Source organism: Raphanus sativus, chromosome 6 (assembly GCF_000801105.2).
Source record: "Raphanus sativus cultivar WK10039 chromosome 6, ASM80110v3, whole genome shotgun sequence".
Classification (NCBI taxonomy): Eukaryota; Viridiplantae; Streptophyta; class Magnoliopsida; order Brassicales; family Brassicaceae; genus Raphanus; species Raphanus sativus.
Window position 1 is genome coordinate 47,888,765 of NC_079516.1, and position 24,881 is coordinate 47,913,645.

At 34.9% G+C, this 24,881-nt stretch overlaps 3 protein-coding genes, 1 long non-coding RNA gene and 1 pseudogene across 6 annotated transcripts; all 5 read left to right on the top strand.

The window, feature by feature from the left end:
* Nucleotides 1-1,202: 1,202 nt before the first annotated feature.
* LOC108806269 (receptor like protein 27) lies at nt 1,203-4,001 on the top strand. The gene is given in 12 exon segments (XM_018578337.2): nt 1,203-1,513; nt 1,515-1,550; nt 1,552-1,624; nt 1,627-1,832; nt 1,834-1,897; nt 1,900-1,928; nt 1,931-2,063; nt 2,066-2,296; nt 2,299-2,502; nt 2,505-2,627; nt 2,630-2,950; nt 2,953-4,001. Coding segments are annotated over 12 exon segments (2,394 nt in total). The 5' UTR covers nt 1,203-1,375; the 3' UTR covers nt 3,789-4,001.
* A 568-nt stretch (nt 4,002-4,569) lies between these two features.
* On the top strand, nt 4,570-7,290 carry LOC108806262 (receptor like protein 27-like; annotated as a pseudogene).
* A 2,763-nt stretch (nt 7,291-10,053) lies between these two features.
* LOC108806261 (receptor like protein 23-like) lies at nt 10,054-12,731 on the top strand. Its single transcript, XM_018578331.2, has one exon. It carries the CDS (start codon nt 10,201-10,203, stop codon nt 12,637-12,639), a length of 2,439 nt encoding a protein of 812 aa, XP_018433833.2. The 5' UTR covers nt 10,054-10,200; the 3' UTR covers nt 12,640-12,731.
* A 263-nt stretch (nt 12,732-12,994) lies between these two features.
* On the top strand, nt 12,995-17,140 carry LOC108811014 (uncharacterized). Of its 3 annotated transcripts, XR_008935199.1 has the most exons (8): nt 13,845-14,870; nt 14,986-15,065; nt 15,184-15,341; nt 15,420-15,509; nt 15,592-15,716; nt 15,797-15,878; nt 15,965-16,070; nt 16,154-17,140. It is a non-coding gene; the product is annotated as an uncharacterized LOC108811014 (long non-coding RNA). The 3 variants fall into 3 exon arrangements; XR_008935200.1 differs by having other exon boundaries at nt 12,995-15,065; nt 15,184-15,334; XR_008935198.1 differs by having other exon boundaries at nt 13,848-15,065.
* An 880-nt stretch (nt 17,141-18,020) lies between these two features.
* LOC108805599 (receptor like protein 27-like) lies at nt 18,021-20,914 on the top strand. The gene is made up of 2 exons (XM_018577521.2): nt 18,021-20,547; nt 20,643-20,914. Exon 1 carries the CDS (start codon nt 18,066-18,068, stop codon nt 20,499-20,501), a length of 2,436 nt encoding a protein of 811 aa, XP_018433023.2. The 5' UTR covers nt 18,021-18,065; the 3' UTR covers nt 20,502-20,547; nt 20,643-20,914.
* Nucleotides 20,915-24,881: the final 3,967 nt, after the last annotated feature.

The following is a 24,881-nucleotide window of genomic DNA, read 5'->3' on the forward strand; positions in this document are numbered from 1 at the left end:
TATGCCGTGGACGTGGACGGGGTAATCGAGGCCGAGGAAATCATGGTAGAATGTGGTTAGATTCTTCTAGTAATCTCTTTCTCAATAGGAATGTGTTCTCCTATTGTTGCTATGGTTCATTTATATGTTCATTCTCTTTTGTAATTTCTGAAACTGCATGACTTAGGTCAGGCCAAAATAAATAATATTGTTTACGATAAAAAAGAAAAAACTTATTGTTTCATTGCGGTTGCGGGTGCTCGAACGGACATGAAATTGTCGGGGAGAGAAATGGAAAGGCTATTAATGTTCCACGACTTAAACAACGACTATAAGAGACCTAGAGACTATAAGAAATATACAGGTCTCAAGAATATAACCTCAAACTATATTTTAGATTGTGTAATATGCTACAAGTAACAGCTGATTCGAATCAGTCACAATGTTACATATATACATGAGTTACTAAATTACTGCTTTTCACAATTTGGAACTAATATTCTCAAGTATTGTGTTTTCCGGAAATCAAACTCTAGATCTCATGAGGATTCTCATAAAATGGTCAAAGAATCAAACAAAACAACAACAAATGTTCAGTTGAAAAATTATGAAAATACTCATTTAATCACAAACTCAAACATTCCTTACTAATCTGTCAAGATAACAAGACATTTTGTAACAATGTTCAGTTTGTCAGTTAGTTATGTTTTGTCAATAAGGCTTCATCTTTTTTTTTTTTGATCAAATAAGGCTTTCATCTTATGTTACAAAAAGAGACATTTTCTTGACAGTTTTCCTTATATCAATGCCTAAAGACTCATGTGAAGACACAACACAGAGTAAACAAACTTCAGTCAGCCAAAATATCTACCGATCTGAGTTGGTAAACCCTTAAAACTTAGAATCCAATCCAATAGATATATTTCTTTTTCCATGATTGTGTCGAAAACTTACTGACATTGACATTGACATTTGAGTTGGAAGTTATTAACCCAATCGGGCGTTTGAAATTTCAATGCAAAACAGAAAAACCAGCAAACCGAAATCGACAGTGTGCATATTTACAGGAAAATCGGTTATTATATCTCCCTAAGAAGATAAATCTCCATCTTATAGATTCGCAGAAACACAAGAAACACACTTCTTGAACGATAGTGCAAGAAAGGTTACCGACTATTTAAAACTTGACAGTCTTATCCAACTACCTTACAACGCCATAAAGTCTTAAATTTAATAGGGGAGAATTTTCAAAGAGGAAACAAAGTCTCACCAACTTATTTTGATTAGCTATGCCTCAATTATTCATTGGGAAGATATTTAATACAACGCATGCCAGTGTACCCAATTTTCTTCATCTCTTTGTTATAAAGAATATCCATTCTTCTTAAAAGTTCTCATGATGATCATCATGTCGGAATACATCTGCTTTTTCCTTTCTCTTATCTTTGCTATCTTTACTCCGAGCTTCACTCTAGTTGCTGGAATTTCTGGTTGTCGTCCCCACTATATTCAAGCACTTGTGCAATTCAAGAACGGAGTTTGTTTCAAGTGGTTGCAACCAAACTGACTACCTTCAACGGAGTCCAGTGCGATAACATGACCGGTGAGGTAACGAAGCTACAACTACCAAGTGGGTGCCTCACTGGACTTCTCAGCCCAACAGCAGCCTCTCCATTTGATCATCTCCGTACCTCAATCTCTCTCACAACAACTTTACCTCCTCTTCACTCTCGTCTGGATTCGGCAGTCTCAACAAGTTAGAGGTCTTGTCTCTTTCCTCTAATGGCTTCATAGGTCAAGTTCCTTCCTCATTTAGTAACTTGAGCCGCCTAACCGAGTTGTACCTTGACCATAAACGAGCTCACAGGTGGATTCCCACTTGTACAAAATATAACCAGCCTCTCCATTTTGAACCTGTCCTTAATCACTTCTCTGGACCCATCCCTTCTTCTCTCTCCTCACTATGCCTTTCTTGTCAAATCTTAATCTTGATGAAAACCATCTCACCGATCCTGTCGAAGTTCGACGCTCATCTACTTCTTCACGGCTCAAAACTCTGAACCTTGGAAAAAACCTTTTTGAAGGAAAATCCTAGACCTTATCTCAAACTTCACCACCCTTAAATATCTTGGCCTTTCTTTCCAAAACATGAGCTACCCAATTGATTTAAAGCTATTCTCCACTCTCAAATCTTTTGTGGTGCTTGATCTTTCTGGTAATAGTTTATTGGAAACTAGTTTAAATTCAGAGTTTGACGTCCCACATAACCTAGAGGCATTGCTCTTGAAGAGCTGTGGCATCAGAAAGTTCCCAACTTTGTACGGAGCCTTGATAGATTGGAACATATGGACATTTCCAACAATAAAATCAAAGGGAAAGTACCTGAGTGGCTTTGGAACCTTCCTCGTCTGACCAGGCTGAGTCTTGTCAACAATGCTTTCACCGATTTAGAAGGTTCGGATGATGTTTTAGTGAATTCATCGTTGAAGATATTTGATTTGGCTTATAACCATTTCGAAGGACCAGTCCTACTCCACTCTCTATCAACCTCTTTTCTGCATGGAACAACAGTTTCACAGGAAACATACCTCTTTCAGTTTGCAACCGTAGCTCGCTGGCTGTTCTTGATCTATCCTACAACAACTTAACCGTCCGATTCCTCCATGTTTGAGTAACCTCAAAGACTCTCTCGTTGTTGTGAATCTCCGGAAGAACAACTTGGAAGGAAGTATTCCAGATATGTTCCACAGTGGTTCGTTGCTGCGGACACTTGACGTTGGCTACAATCAATTAACTGGGAAGCTTCCAAGGTCTCTTCTGAATTGCTCTTCGCTAAGGTTTGTAAGTGTTGACAACAACAATATCAAAGACACGTTTCCTTTTTGGCTCAAGGCGTTGCCTGGTTTACAAGTTCTCACCCTTCGTTCAAATAAATTTTATGGCACTATATCTCTTCCTGGTCAAGATTCTCTGTGTTTCCTAAGCTGCGCATACTTGAAATATCGGATAACAGCTTTACAGGAAGCTTGCCACCAGATTACTTCGTGAACTGGAAAGCATCGTCGCTTGAGATGAATGATGATGGGAGAATCTATATGGGAGACTACAACAACGCTTACTACATCTATGAAGATACCATGGACTTGCAATACAAAGGTCTATTCATGGAGCAAGGGAAGGTCTTGACTTCCTATGCCACCATTGACTTTTCTGGAAACAGATTCGAAGGACAGATTCCTGAATCCATTGGTCTCTTGAAGGCACTGATTGCTCTCAACTTATCAAACAACGGATTCACAGGTCATATTCCTCTGTCTTTGGAAAATGTTACAGAGCTGGAGTCACTAGACCTGTCAAGGAACAAACTCTCAGGGACTATTCCTAAAGGACTTGAGAGACTCTCGTTTTTGGCGTACATAAGTGTGGCTCATAACCAGCTCAAAGGTGAAATACCACAAGGACCACAGTTCAGTGGACAAGCTGAATCATCATTTGAAGGGAATGCAGGTCTTTGTGGTCTTCCTCTCCAAGGAACTTGCTTTGCGCCACCGACACAACAGCCTGAGGAAGAAGATGAAGAAGAAGAGGAAAGTTTTTTAAACTGGAAAGCAGTGGTTATAGGGTATGGACCCGGCTTGTTATTTGGATTGATAATAGCTCACATTATCGCTTCATACAGGCCAAAGTGGTTTGTCAAGATAGTTGGTCCGGATAAGCACAAGGAAGCAAATCCAGTTAGCTTGTTTGTCTCTTTGGACTCAAGATGGGACAGTTCTAGTAATAAGAATAATGTAGAAAGACATATGTAAATTGTTGAACTATAATCAAATCTGGTATAGTATAAAGTTAGATTCGTATAAGTTTGTTACAAGTCAAGAGTTGTATCTTTACAACTAGAAGCTGTGTCTTTACAACTAAGAGTTAATGTCTTTATAACACACTGTTTCACCTTGTATAAATATAGATCGAGTCTGTCATAACAATTAGTTCATCGAGTGTAATACAATAAGAGTTATACTCTGTTTTTTCTTTCGCAAAACAGAGCAAGTTAATTATTTTCATATTTGGTTTCTCTTCTTTTCTATAAATTGTAAACACTCATAAGAATCAACATAAATATAGTATGTTGATAATATCTTTAAAATTGAAAGAGGACTTTGACGATGACTCTCATGGATATGACAGAAACAGAAGAAACACACTTCTTGAACGAACAAAACAGACACACGGAGATAGTGCAAGAAAGGTTGCAGACACTTTACAACTTGCCCAAGTCTTCACCAAATCCACAATCATTTCACTGTTTGGCCATAAATTCTTATATTCAATAATGCAAAATATTTCAAAGAGAAAGCAAAGTTTCAACTACCTGTGTGATTAGTCATGCCTCATTATTTATTTTCTATGTGTTCTTGTCTTTGTTAATTTCTTTTCTTCGTTTACGTCTCTAAAGAAATATAAAGCTTTCTAGAAACAGAAAACATAAACAAAAATAAAGTACATAGGAGACTGCATGCTTTTTTCTAATTCCGCTTTACATAAGTTCAAATCACAACTTAGTGAAGTCAAATGCAAACACCTACTTTTGCATAAATGATAAACATAGAGAGAAGCATAGCCACGGGATCAAGGGATCGTATTTAAGTTGCAAATATCAATTATTGATGGCTCTTTCATGGAGACAGAGACAGAGACATCACTTATCTCTAACTTCTTGGGAAGATATTTTGTACAATGCATGACCTTCTATCTTTATTTATACCAATCTTCTTCATCTCTTTTCTTTAAAGAATAATATTTGTCTTACAAGTTTTGATGACGACCATCATGTCCGGATTACATCTGTTTTTGCGTTTTCTTTCACTCTTTATGATCTTCACTTCAAACTTCACTCTTGTTGTTGGACTTTCCGGTTGTGGTCCTGACCATATTCAAGCACTTGTGCAATTCAAGACGAGTTTGATTCCAGTGGTTGCAACCAAACTGACTACTTCAGTGGAGTCATGTGCGATAACATGACGGGTGAGGTCACAAAGCTACAACTCCCAAGTGACTGCCCAACAGTAGCCTTTTTGGATTTCACCACCTTCGTCACCTTAATCTCTCTCACAACAACTTCACTTCCTCTTCACTCCCTTCCGAGTTCAGCAAACTCAGCAGATTAGAGGTTTTGTCTCTTTCCTCTAATAGCTTCATAGGTCAGGTTCCTTCCTCATTTAGTAAGCTAACATGGTTAAACCAGTTGGATCTCTCACGTAACCAGCTCACTGGTAGTTTCCAACTTGTCCAGAACCTAACCAAGCTTTCTATTTTAGACCTTTCCGATAATCACTTCTCTGGAACCAATCCTTCTTCTCTGCTCGCTATGCCTTTCTTGTCACATCTTGACCTCAGTGAAAACTATCTCACTGGCTCCATCGAAGTTCCCAACTCTTCTTCTTCACTAAGACTTGAGCACTTGTCCCTTTCCCATAACCATTTCGAAGGGCAGATACTAGAGCCTATCTCAAATCTCATTACCCTCAAGTTTCTCGACCTTTCTTACCTAAACATAAGCTACCCAATTGACGTTAGAATCTTCTCCTCTCTCAAATCTTTGTTGAGACTCTCTCTTTCCGGTAATAGTATATCACCAACAAGTTTAGGTTCAGAATCAGACGTCCCATTAAACCTAGAGAAGTTAGGTTTGTCAGGCTGTGACATCAGAGAATTTCCAAACTTCTTAAAGAGCCTTCACAACTTGGAGCGTATAGACATTTCCAACAATAACATCAAAGGGAAGGTTCCTGAGTGGTTTTGGAACCTTCCTCGTTTGAGCATGGTGAGTCTTGTTAATAACGCTTTCACAGGGTTTGAAGGTTCCGGGGATGCTTTACAGAATTCACCGGTGAAGATATTAGATTTGGCTTTAAACCATTTCAAAGGACCGTTTCCTAATCCACCACTCTCTCTCACCGTCTTATCTGCATGGAACAATAGTTTCACTGGGAGCATACCTCCTGCAATCTGTAACCAAAGCATGCTTGCTCTTCTTGATCTCTCCTACAACAACTTCACCGGTTCAATTCCTCGATGCCTGAGTAATCTACAAACCTCTCTCCTTGTTGTGAATCTCAGGAAGAACAACTTGCAAGGAAGTCTTCCAGATAATTGCTATGATGGTGCCTTGCTTCGGACGCTTGATGTTGTTTCAATCAACTAACAGGGAAGCTTCCGAGGTCTCTTCTGAAATGCTCCTCTCTGAAGTTTCTAAGTGTGGACAACAACAACATCAAAGACACGTTTCCTTCTGGCTCAATGGTTTGCCTAATTTGCAAGCCTTTACTCTCCGCTCAAACAGGTTCTACGGTCCTCTATCCCCTCCTGGTCAAGGTCCTCTTGCGTTTCCTGAGCTACGCATACTTGAAATAGCAGATAACAGATTTACAGGAAGCTTGCCCCAAGATTACTTTGTGAACTGGAAAGCATCATCACTCCATATGACTGAAGATGGGAGTTTGTATATGGGAGACTACACCGAAATTCCTGGCTATATCTATGAAGATACCATAGATTTGCAATACAAAGGTCTATTCATGGAGCAAGGGAAGGTTCTTACTTCTTACGCCACCATTGATTTCTCTGGAAACAGGCTTGAAGGACAGATTCCTGAATCTATAGGCCTCTTGAAGACACTGATTGCACTTAACTTATCAAATAACGCTTTCACAGGACATATTCCTCTGTCTTTGGCAAATGTTACGGAGCTCGAGTCACTAGACCTGTCAAGAAACCACTATCAGGTGAAATTCCTAGAGAACTCGGGAGCCTTTCGTTTTTGGCGTACATAAGTGTGGCTCATAACCAACTCAAAGGTGTAATACCACAAGCAACACAAATTACTGGGCAACCTAAATCCTCCTTCGAAGGGAATGTGGGTCTATGTGGTCTTCCTTTAGAGCAAAGTTGTTTTACGCCACCAACACGACAACCAAAGGAAGAAGACGATGAAGAAGAGGAGGGTGTTCTAAACTGGAAAGCGGTGGTCATAGGGTATGGACCTGGATTGCTGTTTGGATTGCTTTTAGCTCACGTTATTGCGTCATATAGGACGAAGTGGTTTGTCAAGATAGTTGGTCCAGATAAGCACAAGGAAGTAGATCCAAGTACATTGTTTATGTCTATGGATTCAAGATGGGACAGCTTTAATTATAAGAATAATAGTAAAGAAAGTCATATGTAAGAAGTGGTCTTACTGGTTTATGTAGCTTTTGTTCTCTTAAAAAGAACCTCTCGTTTGGCTGATGATGGACTAGAAGGTTTGTTATATACTGCTTTAGTTCTTCTCTGATCTTAAACTAACTTGAGATGAATTTTCTTAGTATTCACATAACCAAAACAATTTGCATCTATTTCTAGTTTTTATATATATATATATATATATATATATATATATAAAAGCCTAAACTCCAACAAAGTATTTTAATCAGTTCAACTATTATTTATACATACCCTTCATATCGTTTGCTTCACGTTTATGTCTTTAGTAAAAGTCAAAACTTCTATCATTATTTTATTTTATCTTTTACTTTGGGTCATGAGGGCAGGGGACAACCTAAATTGCTCGACGATTCAATTGTGCTCAACATAGAATAAATATGTTTCCACTTTAAAAAAAATAAAGTTCAAGGTAACTTTCTTTTTAAAGTTTTTGTCATAAAAAAACTGCCAAAGAGGACAATTACTAAAATAAATTTCATTAAATGGGTAAAACATCTTTATATCTTAGAATAAATAAATAAATAATAAATATTTTTATAACTTTGAATTATATGTTTTCAATTTCAATTTTTCTTTATTTTTTGATTTTATTTTTCAAAATTTCTTTTTAAAAATTGTAAATTGTTTCTGAAACTATTTTAATACTTATTTTTTTTTGTTTAAATAACTTTAAGCCTCACTCTGAAATCACCATTCCTTAACCATAAATCTAAATTAATTAACCTTATGGATATAAATATATATTTTATCTATTTAATAAATATGATAAACTATCAATAAAATATTTTGGTTATTTTAGTTTTTGAGAAATAAAAAACTTTTTAAGACTATCCTCTGGGTATTTTTCAGAAAAATGTATGAAATTCTAAAAATACACGAACCAGTGGAGGGATGTTGTGCAGTGTCCGACGGATCATCGCCTGGGCAAAACACAGCTATTCCTCTATCGCTACACCTTTCAAACCACCTTATACTCTCTTTGGAGCAGACCTGCTTTTTTTTTTTGTAAACTAAGAGCAGACCTGCTTTGGAGAGAAGGAAACAACAAGAACCATTGTGAACTACCCCTCACAACAACGAAGCTGATCCAACTTGTGGATAAGATAGTCAGGAACCGTGTTTCCTTTTCCGAGATATGGGTAGTCTCACCAGGGGCAGATCTACTCACACCATAGTGGGTCAGCTGACCCCCCTAAAATCATATAATCTCACTATACGTACCTTATACAATATTGAATGCACCCAGTAAATTTTGATCTATGAACCCACTCAGTTTTGGTTCACGTTCCTTTGCTTTATTTACTTTTTGATTTGTTTAATAATGTTTACTCTTACTTCATATAATTAGTTTTGATTAACTCTTCATTAAAAGGTCATAAACGAACAAGAAAAACTTCCTACTATGTTTTTGTGTATGTGAAGCTATACTATAACATTTTAATATAACACTCATATATATATGATTAATTTTTTTGCATATTAATTCATCTGTAAAATGTTTAATTTTAAAAATAAAAAGTATTTGTGTTTATCATAAAAATGAATTTATGTTAATATTTGTGTTTTTTAGTTTTGAAAATTTATTTACAATTTTAAATATGATTTATTTAATATATTTATATAATTATATGATATAATAATTAATATATATATATAATTGACCCTAGTAAAATAATTTTCTGGATCAGTAAGACTTACGATGATGCCATGTTTTTTTTCCAAAATACTCTAGGCTTTGAAGTAATATTCATTATACAATATGATTGTCAGACGCTCACTCGAGCTATTAACGAGAGAGCTATGGTTTCGGAGATCTTTGGTGTTGTGGCAGACATCAACCATCTCTCATCTCTGTTCCTATCTATCTCTTTTGCTTTCATTCCCCGATCTCAAAATTCTAAGGCAGACGCTTTGGCAAAGCGCACTCTCTCGTCTTTCTCTTCTGTAATGGGCCTACGTTTGGGCTAAAAAACATATTTGGGTTTTAATGAAAGTTCTTTACTGACAAAAAATTCATTATAACAATATATATATATATATATTATAAATAAATTTAACATTTTTTCAAAAAAACAAAATTCCAAAATAATCTTTTCTGAGTTCTACAGTCAAATAAAAATTAGTGTCAGTTTATAGTCTTTATAAGGGTCCCTTTATAAGGCACTAAGGAGGGACTAAACTAACTTTGAGAATTTGACTTATTAGTAATGCCATTTCTTTTAGTGTTAAGCTATCGAGGGTAAAGCAAAGCTTTAAAAAAAAAAAAAAGCTATCGAGGGTAAACGTTGAAAACTTTACCTCTTTGACTTGGTTGGCTCTTACACAATATCTTCTCTTCTTCTACCCCCACTAGGCCACTACCAAGACTTTTGTTATCAGCTGCAAGTCTTCTCTGGACCAGAGCCGTGCCTCAGTAAGGAAAATTGAAACATTCGTCTAAAGCATCAGATTTTAACACCAATTTATGGGCATCATTTTTTACTAATCTTATATAAAGTTCAGGGTATTAAAATAATTAAAAGATTAGAATAGAAAATTAGATTTATAATGAACACTTGAGTTTCTTAGATAACAAAATAAAGACAGTTGTTAATTATTAAAAAATAAAAAATGGTTAAAGTGGTTTCTGATATACTTTTAATGCCAAAACAAATAAAATTTTACTTTTCTTTGAATATTTTATCTATAACAATTAATTATAAAATCAAATTAATTTTTTAGTTTGTCAAATAAAAATAAATATTTTTGTAATTAATATTTTATTTTTAATTTAGTTTAATATTTCTACCCTATAGTAATAAGTATTATTATTTTTAGTGCAGAAGTTTTTATAAAGTAAATTCAATCGCTTACAGTAGATATAAGCGTTCCCACGGCTCTGCTCTGGACAAGTAGTATATATTGACTCATCTTCTCTGTATCTCTTCGTAAAGAAAAATATTGTTCCTTCTGAAAGTTTTCATGATGACCATGTCATGTTTACGTTTGCATTTTCTCTTCGTACTCTTACTTTCTTGTGTCTTTTCTTCAAGCAACTTAACGATAAATGCTCTTTTTGTTGAACATCCTGCTTGTCGTCCAGACCAGATGCGAGCTCTCGTGCAGTTCAGAAACGAGTTTGAATCCCGGAGTTGCAACAAGAGCGAATACTTTCACGGTGTCATGTGCGATAACACGACAGGTGCTGTCACAAAGCTAAAACTCCCAAGTGGCTGCTTAACCGGAATTCTCAAACCCAACAGTAGCCTTTTCGAGTTGCATCATCTTCGTCACCTCGATCTGTCTAGCAACAACTTCACGTCTTCTCCATTCCCTTCTGGTTTAAGCAACCTCAACAGATTAGAGGTCCTGTCGCTTTCCTCTAATGGCTTCATAGGTCAGGTTCCTTCCTCATTTAGTAACTTGACCCAGCTTTCATATTTAGACCTTTCCCTTAACGAGCTCACGGGTAGTTTCGATCTTGTCCGCAATCTGAGTACACTCTCCCTTTTGGACCTTTCCTCTAACCACTTTTCTGGAACTCTGGATCCTAGCAGTAGCCTGTTCGAGTTGCGTCACCTTATTTACCTCGATCTCTCTTACAACAACTTAGTTTCCTCTTCAGTTCCTTCTGAATTTGGCAATCTCAACAGATTGGAGGTCTTGTCTCTTTCCAACAGTGGCCTCCAAGGTCAACTTCCTTCCTCTTTTGGTAACCTAAGTCGGCTAGAAGTGCTGAACCTTCAACATAGCGAGCTCACTGGTACCCTGGAGCCTATCTCAAAGCTCACCACCCTTAAGCAGCTTGACCTTTCTTTTCTAAACATAAACTACCCAATTGACTTAAACCTATTCTCCTCTCTCAGTTCTTTACTAATCCTTGATCTTTCCGGTAATAGTATATCACCTACTACTTTCAGTTCAAATCCAGACCTCCCATTGAGCTTGGAAGTATTGGATTTGTCCGGCTGCGGCATCAGCCAGTTCCCAGGCTTCTTAAAAGGCCTTCATAATTTGGAAAGCGTGTACATTTCCAATAATAACATCAAAGGGAAAGTCCCTGAGTGGTTCTGGAGCTTTCCTCGTTTGAGGATAGTAAATCTTGTTAACAATTCTTTCACAGGGTTTGAAGGTTCCGGTGAAGCTTTAGTGAATTCATCGGTGAAGATACTAGATTTGGCTTTAAACCATTTCCAAGGACCGTTTCCTAATCCACCACACTCTCTCACCGTCCTATCTGCATGGAACAATAGTTTCACTGGGAGCATACCTCTTGCAATATGCAACCAGACCATGCTTGCTCTTCTTGATCTCTCCTACAACAACTTCACCGGTTCAATTCCTCCATGTCTGAGTAATTTTCAGACCTCACTCATTGTTGTGAATCTCCGGAAGAACAAATTAGAGGGAAGCCTTCCAGACATGTGTTATGATGGTGCCTTGCTTCGGACACTTGATGTTGGTTTCAATCAACTAAGTGGGAAGCTTCCGCGGTCTCTTCTGAATTGCACCTCTCTGAAGTTTCTAAGTGTGGACGACAACAAAATCAAAGACACATTTCCTTTCTGGCTCAAGGACTTGCCTTACTTGCAAGCTCTTACCCTCCGTTCAAACAGATTCTACGGTCCTCTATCTCCTTCGGGTCAAGGTCTTTTCGCCTTTCCTGAGCTGCGTATACTCGAAGTATCACATAACAACTTTACAGGAAGCTTGCCCTCAAATTACTTTGTGAACTGGAAAGCATCATCACTTCAGATGATTGGAGATGGGGAGTTGTATATGGCAGACAACAGCATTGCTGACTACACCTATCAAGATACCATAGACTTGCAATACAAAGGTCTATTCATGGAGCAAGGGAAGGTTCTTACTTCCTATGCCACCATTGATTTCTCCGGAAACAGACTTGAAGGACATATTCCTGAATCTATAGGCCTCTTGAAGACACTGATTGCACTCAACTTATCCGACAACGCCTTCACGGGACATATTCCTCTGTCTTTGTCAAATGTTTCGGAGCTCGAGTCACTAGATCTATCAGGTAACCAACTCACAGGGACTATTCCTAAAGGACTCGAGAGACTCTCATATCTGGCGTACATAAGTGTAGCTCACAACCATCTCACTGGTGAAATACCACAAGGAACACAGATCACTGGGCAGCCTAAATCCTCATTTGAAGGGAATGAAGGACTTTGTGGTTTACCTCTCGAAGAAAGTTGTTTTGGTACTAACGCACCACCAATGCAACAACAGCAAGATCAAGAAAAAGAAGAGGAAGAAGTGTTGAACTGGAAAGCAGTGACAATGGGATATGGTACTGGACTGTTGCTTGGATTGTCAATAGCACAAGTCATCGCTTCATACAAACCGGAGTGGCTTGTCAAGATAGCTGGTCTGTATAAATGCAGAACCTGTTAGGATCATATGTTTGCCCAAAGCTTTGTTCTGTTTCCTTTTTCATAATGTAAGAAAGCTAAAATTTCTGAAGTCATAATTATAGATATATATCATCTAGTTCTCTGGGGGTATGTGTTGATAACTTGTTGCATCTCTTAAATTTCGCAGGATGCGGAGAGCTCATATATAACTTGTTGTATCTCTTAAAAAAAACTAACACCAAATCACATCAACTAATTTCGGTTTTCTCTACCATAGTTTACTTCTTTTTCTTCCGGTGGCATAGTGAAATCTTCATCAAAGTTTACTTATTTTTGAATTTTAGACTTTGATGAATATTTCACTATGCCACCGGAAAAATATGAAGTAAACTATGGTAGAGAAAACCGAAATTAGTTGATGTGATTTGATGTTAATTCTTTTTATTGACAGTTCATTACAATGATGTTTTACTTTTGTTTTATTTTGGATTTGAAGTTTAATTTATTATTCACATTAAACATAAATATTTATGAATTTTATTCTTGATTTTTTAGATGTCATAACTCTTAATTAGGGCATGACTGGTGTAACCGCAGCGGTTGCGGTTGTGGTTGCGGGAGTTTGCGGGTGCGGGTGGTTGCGGTTTTAAGTATTTTCTAGAGATTTGTACGACTGGTACAGCTGTTAGAAATTGTTGCGTTTGCGGGACTCTTATGACTGGTAAACTACCAAACGCAACATCTGTTAAATAATAATTTAACAATAATTACATTTTATGTAATTATAAAAATATTAAAAATCATAATAATATGATAAATATAAAATCTATATTTATAAAATCATATTATTCAATTTTAAGAATTTATAGAAATATTTTAGTTTTGATTTTTTATAATATAAATTGAAATATAATATGAATACATTTTACAATTTCTATTATTTCAATTGAAAATTTTTATTGGATATTTTTAGTATTATTTTTATTTATTCTGTTTTTAAAGAAAAAAAATTTACCCTCCCGCAACCGCCCGCAACCGCAAACGCTAGCTGGAACCAACTTTTGATTTTAAGAGGTTCAGAGCGGTTTGAAGCGATTTGTAGCGTTTTCAGTGATTGTTTCAAAACGCCAACAACCGCTATGAACCGCAAAAGCTGCGTTTGCGGGTGGTAGCGGAAAAACCAGTCAGCCTCTTAGTTATAATTTTTTAAAATAGTCTAAGCTATTTCTTTGATATTTTGTATGTCAAATGAAAATGAAAATATAAAAAGTAAAGTTAAATATTTTAGTAAACATAAAATATATACATATCTAAACTATTATTTTATGTTTTAAAAAATATTTAGAAAATATTAACTTTAGTTTCTATATTTTTATTTTCATAACTAATATATATTATTATATAATAAAATTAATTTATTTATTAATCCATGGTTCATCCGCGGTCGATCCAATGATCTAGTGATCTGGTAAGTAGTCCGGTTCAATATCTGGATCGGTTTTCAAAACATTAAATATAGTATGTTGATAATATCTTTAAAATTGAAAGAGTAATTTGACGATGATTCTCATGGATATAAAAGAGACAGAAGAAACACACTTCTTGAAGAACAAAACAGACACACAGAGATAGTTCAAGAAAGGTTGCCGACACTTTACATCTTGCCCAAGTATTCACCAAATCCACAATCATTTCACTGTTTGGCCATAAATTCTTATATTCAATAATGCAAAATATTTCAAAGAGAAAACAAAGTTTCAACTACCTGTGTGATTAGTCGTGCCTCAATTATTTATTTTCTATTTGTTCTTGTCTTTGTTAATTTTTTTTCTTCGTTTACGTCTCTAAAGAAACGTAAAGCTTTATCCAAATCTTTATATATAAGGAAAGGTTGGATCCCTCCTGCTGACACGTCAGCATCCAGCTAGATAATTAGCTCTTTCTCGCGTCAACACGTGGCATCTCTGTATGAAACTCGGCGTTTCATTAAACCAGAAGTCGTGTTGGGCTTTGTGTGTTTTGTGTATTGTGATATATTTGGTCAGGGGCTTTCCGTGTGTATTGCCTAATGGACTCAAGCTTTTGTCACTTTCTCCTCTCCTCTAACCCTAACTGCACGTTTTTTTTCTTCACTTTGACTCTACGGCGGCGTCGTCTGAGCTCCCTCTCCATTCCTGAAACGTCCGACGTTGAAACTTCATGTTTAATCCAATTGATTCCACCGTCCACTACGATGTATTCAATGCGCATGTCGTTGCTCCTAAGCGATGTGTAATCTTTTGCTATAAATATGGAGTTCTCCTCATCTCGAATTCATCATATCTTTCTATTTCTTTTGCTAAATAAAATCGTGTTCTTATGGCTAATACAAGATTTTTTTTCTCAGATTTGAGGTCCGGCCTATGCACCTCCGTCGTCGAGGCGAGAAACATCAAGTGGGTGGAAATGCTACTGGTTGACGTAAATGTAAGTTCTTTTTCCAGAACTCTATAGATCTGTCTTCAATTATTCAGTCGAATTTCTCTGCGTTTATTTAATCTGATAAAAATCAAAACTTTTTTTTTTAAATCAAAACTTTTTGCAGGCCACTATAATGCAAGTGACCATCTACGTTAACCGGCTTCCAACATTCCAGCGTAAACTTGCCGCCGGGACGATGTAAACCATCTCCTGAAGAAGGCTTCCGGTTCTATAATCAAACAGAGCTGGTTGGATTGGCTAACACAAATACACAGGTTCCGGGTAAAGTAGTATTGTTTAGATTTGGGTTTTGTATCCCTAGACATCATGTACTGATATGGATCTACATTTTTTCTGTAGACATCATTGGTGAGATCACTGCGGTTAAGAGTATTGTAACAGAGCCGCCGAAGATAATAACCGTGTTATGGTGACGATCAAACTGGAAGGGTATTTATTATCTATTAGTTTTTTTTTGATTATGGTTATCTCGCACTTTTTGATCTTCTGCTTGCTGATGCAAAATGTGCAGTGATGTGGCTGTTACACTTAGCCTGTTTGACGCTCAGGCTGTTTCCTTTCACAAAAAACTGGAAGACATGACTCATGATCCAAAGGTGATTGTTGCCACTAGCATAAATCCAAAGATGGTTGGAGGTATGAGTTGTTCTATCCCGTACGGTATTACCTGATATAATGGAAATCGTATTTCTAAAAATCTTTATCTTGATGCGTAGGTCATTTGTTCCTCAATGCAACATCAGGAACCCATGTTTATTTTGACAAAGAAACGAATGCAGGAGAATCCTGTTTCTACAAGTAAGCTGATCTGCTACTGTATGTATATGTGTATATCGACATATCTACGCTACTTACATCGTGTGTTTGTACATATTGGTGGCTAGGGACACTTGACTTCCGTCTGCCGCACCCCTTCTAAAGAGATATGCAAAGGTTGAGCCTGTGACAATTGTTGAGCTCAACAATTTTGTCATCACTGCTCCCTCACAGGTAGTATGGATATCAATGTATTTCAATATTGTAATAGATTTTACAATAGTCTATCTGCATGTGATGTTGGTGTAAAAATGTAGGAGATTGACTTCCTATGCAGTGGGAGAGTTTCACGCCAGATGGGATGTCAGTTCGTGAAACATTGCATCCGGAAAGGACAGTGGTGAGGCATCAGAGAATGTTGGAAAGGAGCCAGTCGGGAGCAGTAGGGAGACATCAGAGAATGCTGGAAAGGAGCCAGTTGGTGATGCACAGTATACGGCTTCCACGTCTTCTGAGTGGTCAAGAAGGGACGTGTTGCTTAAGATTGAGCATCAGTAGTTATGTTTTGATGCTATGAGCTTTAATAACGTTAATTTATGCATTTCATTCCGTCTCGCGTTTCGCGTTTAAGCTTTCTACAAGGGTTTTTTTCCTAAGATTTTTAAAAAATATTACTGTCTTTAATTGGTTGGAGACAAGTTTTTAAATATTAGTTTTTTTTTATATGTTGACAATCTTCGTATTATAACTCTTTGTCTACTATTCAGTTTGCTAATCTAAAAACCAAAAAAAAATACTATCACGATAAAAACATTAAGTTTATACAACTTTATGGAGTTTATTAGTTGACCATTAGTTAACGATTTTATAGTTTATATGTAATAGGACTGTATTTTGCAGTTCACATGTTTTATTTTAAAGGTAATATTCTGAATTTCATGTTACAGATAAGATATTAATTCCGTCAAGGGACTCACTAATGTTTTGAATTTCAGCAATGAAGAGTCTTCTTCTCCAGCAAAAAAGAAGCTTACAAAAGAAAGAAAATGATCCAGGTTGTTTAAACGTTTCTGTGGTAGTTTGTTTGTTTGTTTTTGTCGTCGGTAATTTGTTTAAAAGGTTTATCATTTAGTTTGGTTTTTGTCGTATTTTTCATTTGTAAAATTTTGAAAGTTCATGAAGAATAGCCATAAATTATCAAACACCAAACACATAAAAATAAAAATCTAAATCCCCATGCCTCCATGATCAAATTATGATAACATAATATACATCAAAATATAGAGCTGATGTAGCATTCATCGAAACCAAATCTACAAAAAAATGTCAAACCAACTCAATTCCAAACTGTCTCAAATTCATATTGAGTTGTATCAAGACCGTAACATGAAAATTATTTAAAAGAACAGATAAACGAATCATCCGAGCCCAAAACAAAATAAACAAGTTATTTTCCTAATTATGATTTAATTTCTTTTTAAAAAATAAATAAATCAAATACTAAAATTGAACTACCATGACTCCATGAGTAAACTGAAAAATTTAACCCACATATAATCCATCTCCGATCAAACCATTGACCATACTTAAAAACATAAATAATTTTCATACGTACCACTTTGATTCACCATTTTGACACACAAACAACAAGATCAAAAAACAATAATACAAACTAAAATAACAAAAAAAAAATAGATCCCGCCCGTAGGGCGGGCCGACCCTAGTTGAAACATAAACAAAAATAAAAATAAAGTACATACGAGACTGCATGCTTTTTTCTAATTCCGCTTTAAATAAGTTCAAATCACAACTTACTGAAGTCAAATACAAACACCTAACCGGTGGTGGTGGTCTAGTGGCGTTTGAAGGAATTAAAAAACCAATAAGGCGAATTCGGGTTCAAACCCCACCGGCCACACGGATATAAACTATTACTTTTGGCTCATTTGAATGCCTAGAAGAAGATTTATCCGTGGGCTGTACCTCCACCCGGGTGTTAGACTTGTGTCATCATTGATCCGGGTTTAACCATTTTCTTTTTCAAAAAAAAATAATGCAAACACCTACTTTTGTATAAATGATATATAGATAGAGAAGCATATTTAAGTTACAAATATCTAATTATTGATGACTTTCTCATGGAGACAGAGACATGATGGCTTTCTCATGGAGACAGAGACAGAGACTTAATTCACTTATCTCTAACTTCTTGGGAAGATATTTTGTACAATGCATGACCTTGTATCTTTATTTATAACAATCTTCTTCATCTATTTTCTTAATTTAAAGAATAACATTGTCTTAAAAGTTTTCATGACGACCATCATGTCGGGATTACAGCTGCTTTTGCGTTTTTTTTCACTCTTTTTTATCTTTTCTTCAAGCTTCACTCTTGTTGTTGGGCTTTCCGGTTGTCATCCCGACCAGATTCAAGCACTTGTGCAGTTCAAGAACGAGTTTGATTCCAGCAACTGTAACCAAACTGATTACTTAGATGGAGTTCAGTGCAACAACGCCACTGGTGCGGTCACAGAGCTACAACTCCCAAGTGGCTGTCTCACCGGAGTTCTCAAGCCAAACAGTAGCCTCTTTGAGTTGCGTCATCTTAGCCACCTAAATCTCTCTCACAACAACTTCACTTCCTCTTCACTCCCTTCGGAGTTCAGCAACCTCAGCAGATTAGAGGTTTTGTCTCTTTCCTCTAATAGCTTCATAGGTCAGGTTCCTTCCTCATTTAGTAAGCTAACATGGTTAAACCAGTTGGATCTCTCCCATAACCAGCTCACCGGTAGTTTCCAACTTGTCCAGAACCTAACCAAGCTTTCTATTTTAGACCTTTCCTATAATCACTTCTCTGGAACCATTTCTTCTCTGCTCGCTATGCCTTTCTTGTCACAGCTTGATCTCAGTGAAAACTATCTCACTGGCTCCATAGAAGTTTCCAACTCTTCTTCTTCACTAAGGCTTGAGAAATTGTCCCTTTCCAATAACCATTTCGAAGGGCAAATACTAGAGTCTATCTCAAATCTCATTACCCTCAAATTGCTTGACCTTTCTTATCTAAACATAAGCTACCCAATTGACATTCAAATCTTCTCCTCTCTCAAATCATTGTTGAAACTTGTTCTTTCCGGTAATAGTATATTATCAACTAGTTTGGGTTCAGATTCAGACGTCCCATTGAATCTAGAGTGGTTAGATTTGTCGGGCTGTGACATCAGAGAGTTTCCAAACTTCTTAAAGAGCCTTCAAAACTTGGATTTCATAGACATTTCCAACAATAAAATCATAGGGGATCTTCCTGAGTGGTTGTGGAAACTTCCTCGTTTGAGCTCTGTGAAGCTTGTTAACAATTCTTTCACAGGTTTTGAAGGTTCCAAGGAAGTTTTACAGAATTCATCGGTAAAGATATTAGATCTGGCGTTAAACCATTTCAAAGGACCATTTCCTAATCCACCACACTCTCTTTACGTCTTATCTGCATGGAACAATAGTTTCACTGGAAACATACCTCTTTCAGTCTGCAACCGAAGCTTGCTCTATATTCTTGATCTTTCCTACAACAACTTCACTGGTTCAATTCCTCGATGTCTGAGGAATTTTCAAACCTCTCTCCTTGTTGTGAATCTCCGGAAGAATAACTTAGATGGAAGTCTTCCAGACATGTGCTATGATGGTGCCTTGCTTCGGACACTTGATGTTGGTTTCAATCAACTAACAGGAAAGCTTCCGAGTTCTCTTCTGAAGTGCTCCTCTCTAAAGTTTCTAAGTGTGGACAACAACAACATCAAAGACACGTTTCCTTTCTGGCTCAAGGGTTTGCCTGATTTGCAAGCCTTTACACTCCGCTCCAACAAATTTCATGGTTCTATATCTCCTCCGAATCAAGGACCTCTTGCGTTTCCTGAGCTACGCATACTTGAAATAGCAGATAACAGATTTACAGGAAGCTTGCCCCAAGATTACTTTGTGAACTGGAAAGCATCATCACTCCATATGACTGAAGATGGGAGTTTGTATATGGGAGACTACACCGAAATTCCTGGCTATATCTATGAAGATACCATAGATTTGCAATACAAAGGTCTATTCATGGAGCAAGGGAAGGTTCTTACTTCCTATGCCACCATTGATTTCTCCGGAAACAGACTTGAAGGACATATTCCTGAATCTATAGGCCTCTTGAAGACACTGATTGCACTCAACTTATCCAACAACGCTTTCACGGGACATATTCCTCTGTCTTTGTCAAATGTTTCGGAGCTCGAGTCACTAGATCTATCAGGTAACCAACTCACAGGGACTATTCCTAAAGGACTCGAGAGACTCTCGTATCTGGCGTACATAAGTGTAGCTCACAACCATCTCACTGGTGAAATACCACAAGGAACACAGATCACTGGGCAGCCTAAATCCTCGTTTGTAGGGAATGAAGGACTTTGTGGTTTTCCTCTTGAACAAAGTTGTTTTGGTACTAACGCACCACCAATGCAACAACAGCAAGAGCAAGAAAAAGAAGAGGAAGAAGTGTTGAACTGGAAAGCAGTGGCAATAGGATATGGTACTGGACTGTTGCTTGGATTGTCAATAGCACAAGTCATCGCTTCATACAAGCCGGAGTGGCTTGTCAAGATCGCTGGCCTGTATAAATGCAAAACTTATTAGGATCATATGTTTGCCCAAGGCTTTGTTCTGTTTCCTTTTTCATAATGTAAGAAAGCTAAATTTCTGAAGTCATAATTATAGATATATATCTAGTTCCCTGGCGGTATGTGTTGATAACTTGTTGTCTCTTAAATCTCGCAGGGTATGGAGAGCTCAATATATTGTCTTGCATTATATATGGTACAACACAAAGAGAAAGATAGAAAACAGAGCCACGAGATAGTATATTCTTTTTTCTTTTTTTTTTGTGTCACTAAGAATCAAAAGCTAACAAGAACTAAAGAATCAAATTCTCTCGTGACCCACATGGACTACAACTATTCTCTTTATGACCCCATGTATATTTTATTTTATTTTTTATTTAAATTTAAATCAAAAATAGGTAAAATAACTAAATAACCTAAAGATTTCAAGATATTTACGCATGGATGCCATTCCTGTCTTACCCAGAATCCGACCCGTAATTTGACCCATAACCCGACCCGATATTTAACCCTAATTCTTCTTCTTCCTTTTCCCCTTTCTCCTTTGATGTTTCTTTCACTTCTTTACTTTGAAATAAAATCAAAAAATTTCTTCAATAATTTACTGATTTTCTCTTTTCTATCTCAAATTGATCAACCCATAATCATATTTAATCAATTTTATCTTATTCAAGATCAAATTTCATCTTTTATGTATGAAGTCATGATAAAGAAGAACGCAGAGTAATACTAGTACCACTAGTACAATTCTAACTAGTGCAACTAGTACGACTATAACTAGTACAACTAGTAAAACTCAAACTAATACAACTAGTTCAACTACAACTGGTACAACTAAAACTAGTATGACTGGAACAACTAGAACACATAAAAATATATTAATATGAATAGTTTGATTTTTATTTTCAGCATATGAATGATGCTATCAATAGAATGATGTAGAACCAATGAGACATGTTGGTCTAATTTTTCCTCACTTGCATTTGTCAAATTACATAAATAGTTTTTTTCAATAATATTTGAGTTGGATAATGATTTATTTACAAGTTGTATTAGTTATACTAGTTGTACCATTTCCGGAAAAAATGCATCTTCATCTTTTTGCTCCTAAAACCCAAAAAAGTTGATGAAGAGCCAGAAAAATTGCAGTAAAAGAACATTTAGAAGAGTATACTGCAAAAAAAAAAAAGAGTATACTGCAAAAATGATGTAAAATGATTATAAAATTGAAAAAGATGCATAAGCATTCATGTTTGGTGTCTGCACTACGACAATAATAATCCAAGTGGTACAACTAGTTTAGATACGAAAGTAGTATTATTAGTTTAATTGTGTTAGCACTTGAGTTGTGTTGTTTTAACATTGAGTATTAATTTTCTCCCCTCAATATAAAATTTCTTATATAGATATGAAATAATATAAAAGATAGACCAATTATAAACACATATACAAGAAGAATATGGTGACACTTGCATATGTTTGTTGTATTTCCATCAAGAGAAAGAAAGCATATAAGACACAAAATTATAAAAATGGATCATGTATGACTGAAATAATTGGTACATATAATACAACAAAGAGGAAAGATGGATCATGTATGAGTGATATAGTTGGCTATGAAGTTCAAAACCGTAGTTGTACCACGTGAAAATTATAAATGCATCAATTGTACCATTTTTTGTGTTCGTATAAAATATGTTTGAAGTATGTTGTCACAAACAGAATATCCATTTTTATTTTATTTTTAAAATGACAAAGTTTTACCAGTTTTACTAGTAATATAATTTTGAATAAAATAGAAAATTACACCATTTTTATACAAGTATCTCATGAATTAAATACATCTTAGCATTTACTTTTAGTCATTTAAATTATTTAAGGTGAATCTAAATGTTTATATTGAATATGCATGTGTATATATATATATATATATATGTGAGTGCACATTTAAAAAAACAATTAGGCTTAATTCAATTTTTTATAACTAATATAACTAGATTAACTATGATAAAATTACTCAGATACAACTAAACTAAATAAAATGTGGTGCATATTTAAAACTTGGTGCGCATTTAAAATGTGGTAAACAACTAAAACATGATAAATATATTAACATGTAGTTGTACCAGTATTTTAGTTGTACAATTGTATATATAGTTGTACCGAGGTTTGAGTTGTACAAGTTTGTACATAGTTGTATTTTGGTCTAGAATTTGAAATATGTAGTTGTACCAAATAGTAAATAAATATACATCAGTTGTACTACTTGTATATACTTAAATACCTAGAATCACACACTATGGAATCATTAGTTTTGTTAAAATATATCATGTGTATGTTTTTCAAAATATAGTGAACAAACAAATAAACAAACCTCTAAAGTATAAGGTAGATGATGGAAACTTATGTGATTTTGTAATAAATACGGAAAAATTGGTAAAACTTCAATAGTTAGGATGTACCATTCTAAGGATCTTCCAACTTGGCTAGTCGGTGGTTAAATATAATTTTTTAAAAAATTAATTGAAGAAGTTGTATTAACTAAAACATAACAAACCTAAAAAAAACATAACAAACTTATTAATAAGTAGTAGTACCAGTAGTTTAGTTGTACAATCTAATACATAGTTGTACGAAAATTTGAGTTGTACAAGTTTATTCATAGTTGTATTTTGGTAGAGAATTTGAATTGGGTAGTTGTACCACATTAAAAATATATATACCTCAGTTGTACAGCCGTTTAATTCTTAAATGCATAGAACCACATACAAAGGAATCATTAGTTTTGCTAAAATATATTATGTGTAAGTTTTCCAAAAATATAGTGAACAAACTAGTAAACAAACCTTTAAAGTATAAGGTAGATCAAAGAAACTTATGTGATTGTCTAATAATTGCAAAAAAAATTGGTAAAACTTCAAATAATTAGGATGGACCACTCTAAGGACATTCCAACTTGTATAGTCTGTTGTTATTTAATTATAGAAAGCCAAATGAAATTTTAAAATGTTATATTTGAAGAAATTTTACCAGTTGTACCAGTATTTCATTCCTCGTGTATATAATGTAGTTGTACTAGTTGTTCTAGTATTACATCATATAGTTATACTAGTTGTACCAATATTTTAGTTGTACAATCTGATACATAGTTGTACGAGAATTTGAGTTGTACAAATTTGTTTATAGTTGTATTTTGGTAGAGAATTTGAATTGTGTAGTTGTACAACATTAAAAATATATATACCTTAGTTGTACAATCTTTGAATTCTTGAATGCATAGAACCACATACAAAGGAATCATTAGTTTTGCTAAAATATATTATGTGTAAGTTTTCCAAAAATATAGTGAACAAACTAGTAAACAAACCTTTAAAGTATAAGGTAGACCAAAGAAACTTATGCGATTGTCTAATAATTGCCAAAAAAATTGGTACAACTTCAAATAATTAGGAATTGACCACTCTAAGGACATTCCAACTTGTATAATCTGTTGTAATTTAATTATAGAAAGCCAAATGGAATTTTAAAATGTAATATTTGACGAAGTTGTACCAGTTGTACCAGTATTTCATTCGTCGTGTATATAATGTAGTTGTACTAGTTGCCTTAGTATTACATCATATAGTTATACTAGACGTACGAATATAAATTAATAATGTTGGAAATTTGAAATTTTATTAATTTATAGAGATATTAATTTACAAAAGTTTCCTTATATAGATTTCTTATTTTAAGATATTTTTTATTTTAAGATAAGAAAAATATTTGACTTAAGTGTATAGAAATTTATTGTTATTTTTTAAAAAATTAACATTTATATTAATTTTATTATATTATTTGGTGTATATAATATATATTGCATAAAACTTAAATGTGGTTTTAGAAAATAAAAATATAATTCCATTGTGAATATAAAACAAACAATGTAATAATAGATTCTTACTTATATAAAATATGTATATATATAAATTATTAATTTATAATTTTAATGGGGTCATATATTTACATAGAATTTTCAAAAAATCATTATCTTATTATTTTATTGATTTGTGTTAAATTTTGAACCGTTCCAAGTTGGAATCGGCAACATTTATTAACTTATAGAGATTATTAATTTATCGAGTAAATTTATCGAGATTCTATTGTAATTATTTAAGATTTTATTTAGGTGTATATCTTGTATTTATGCATCCATTGACATATAATAGGGTTTGTAATGAACAATTAAGAGAGCAAAAAATCATCATATTTCACTATTTTTATTAATTTTAGTATTTGTTTTCAGTTCATTTTAATCATTTTAGGATGCATTTATATGTAAATATTGCATTTGTTTGTTCATTTGCATTTGACAGGTTTAAAATGTACACTTGAGAAATTTGGGACGAAATCCTGA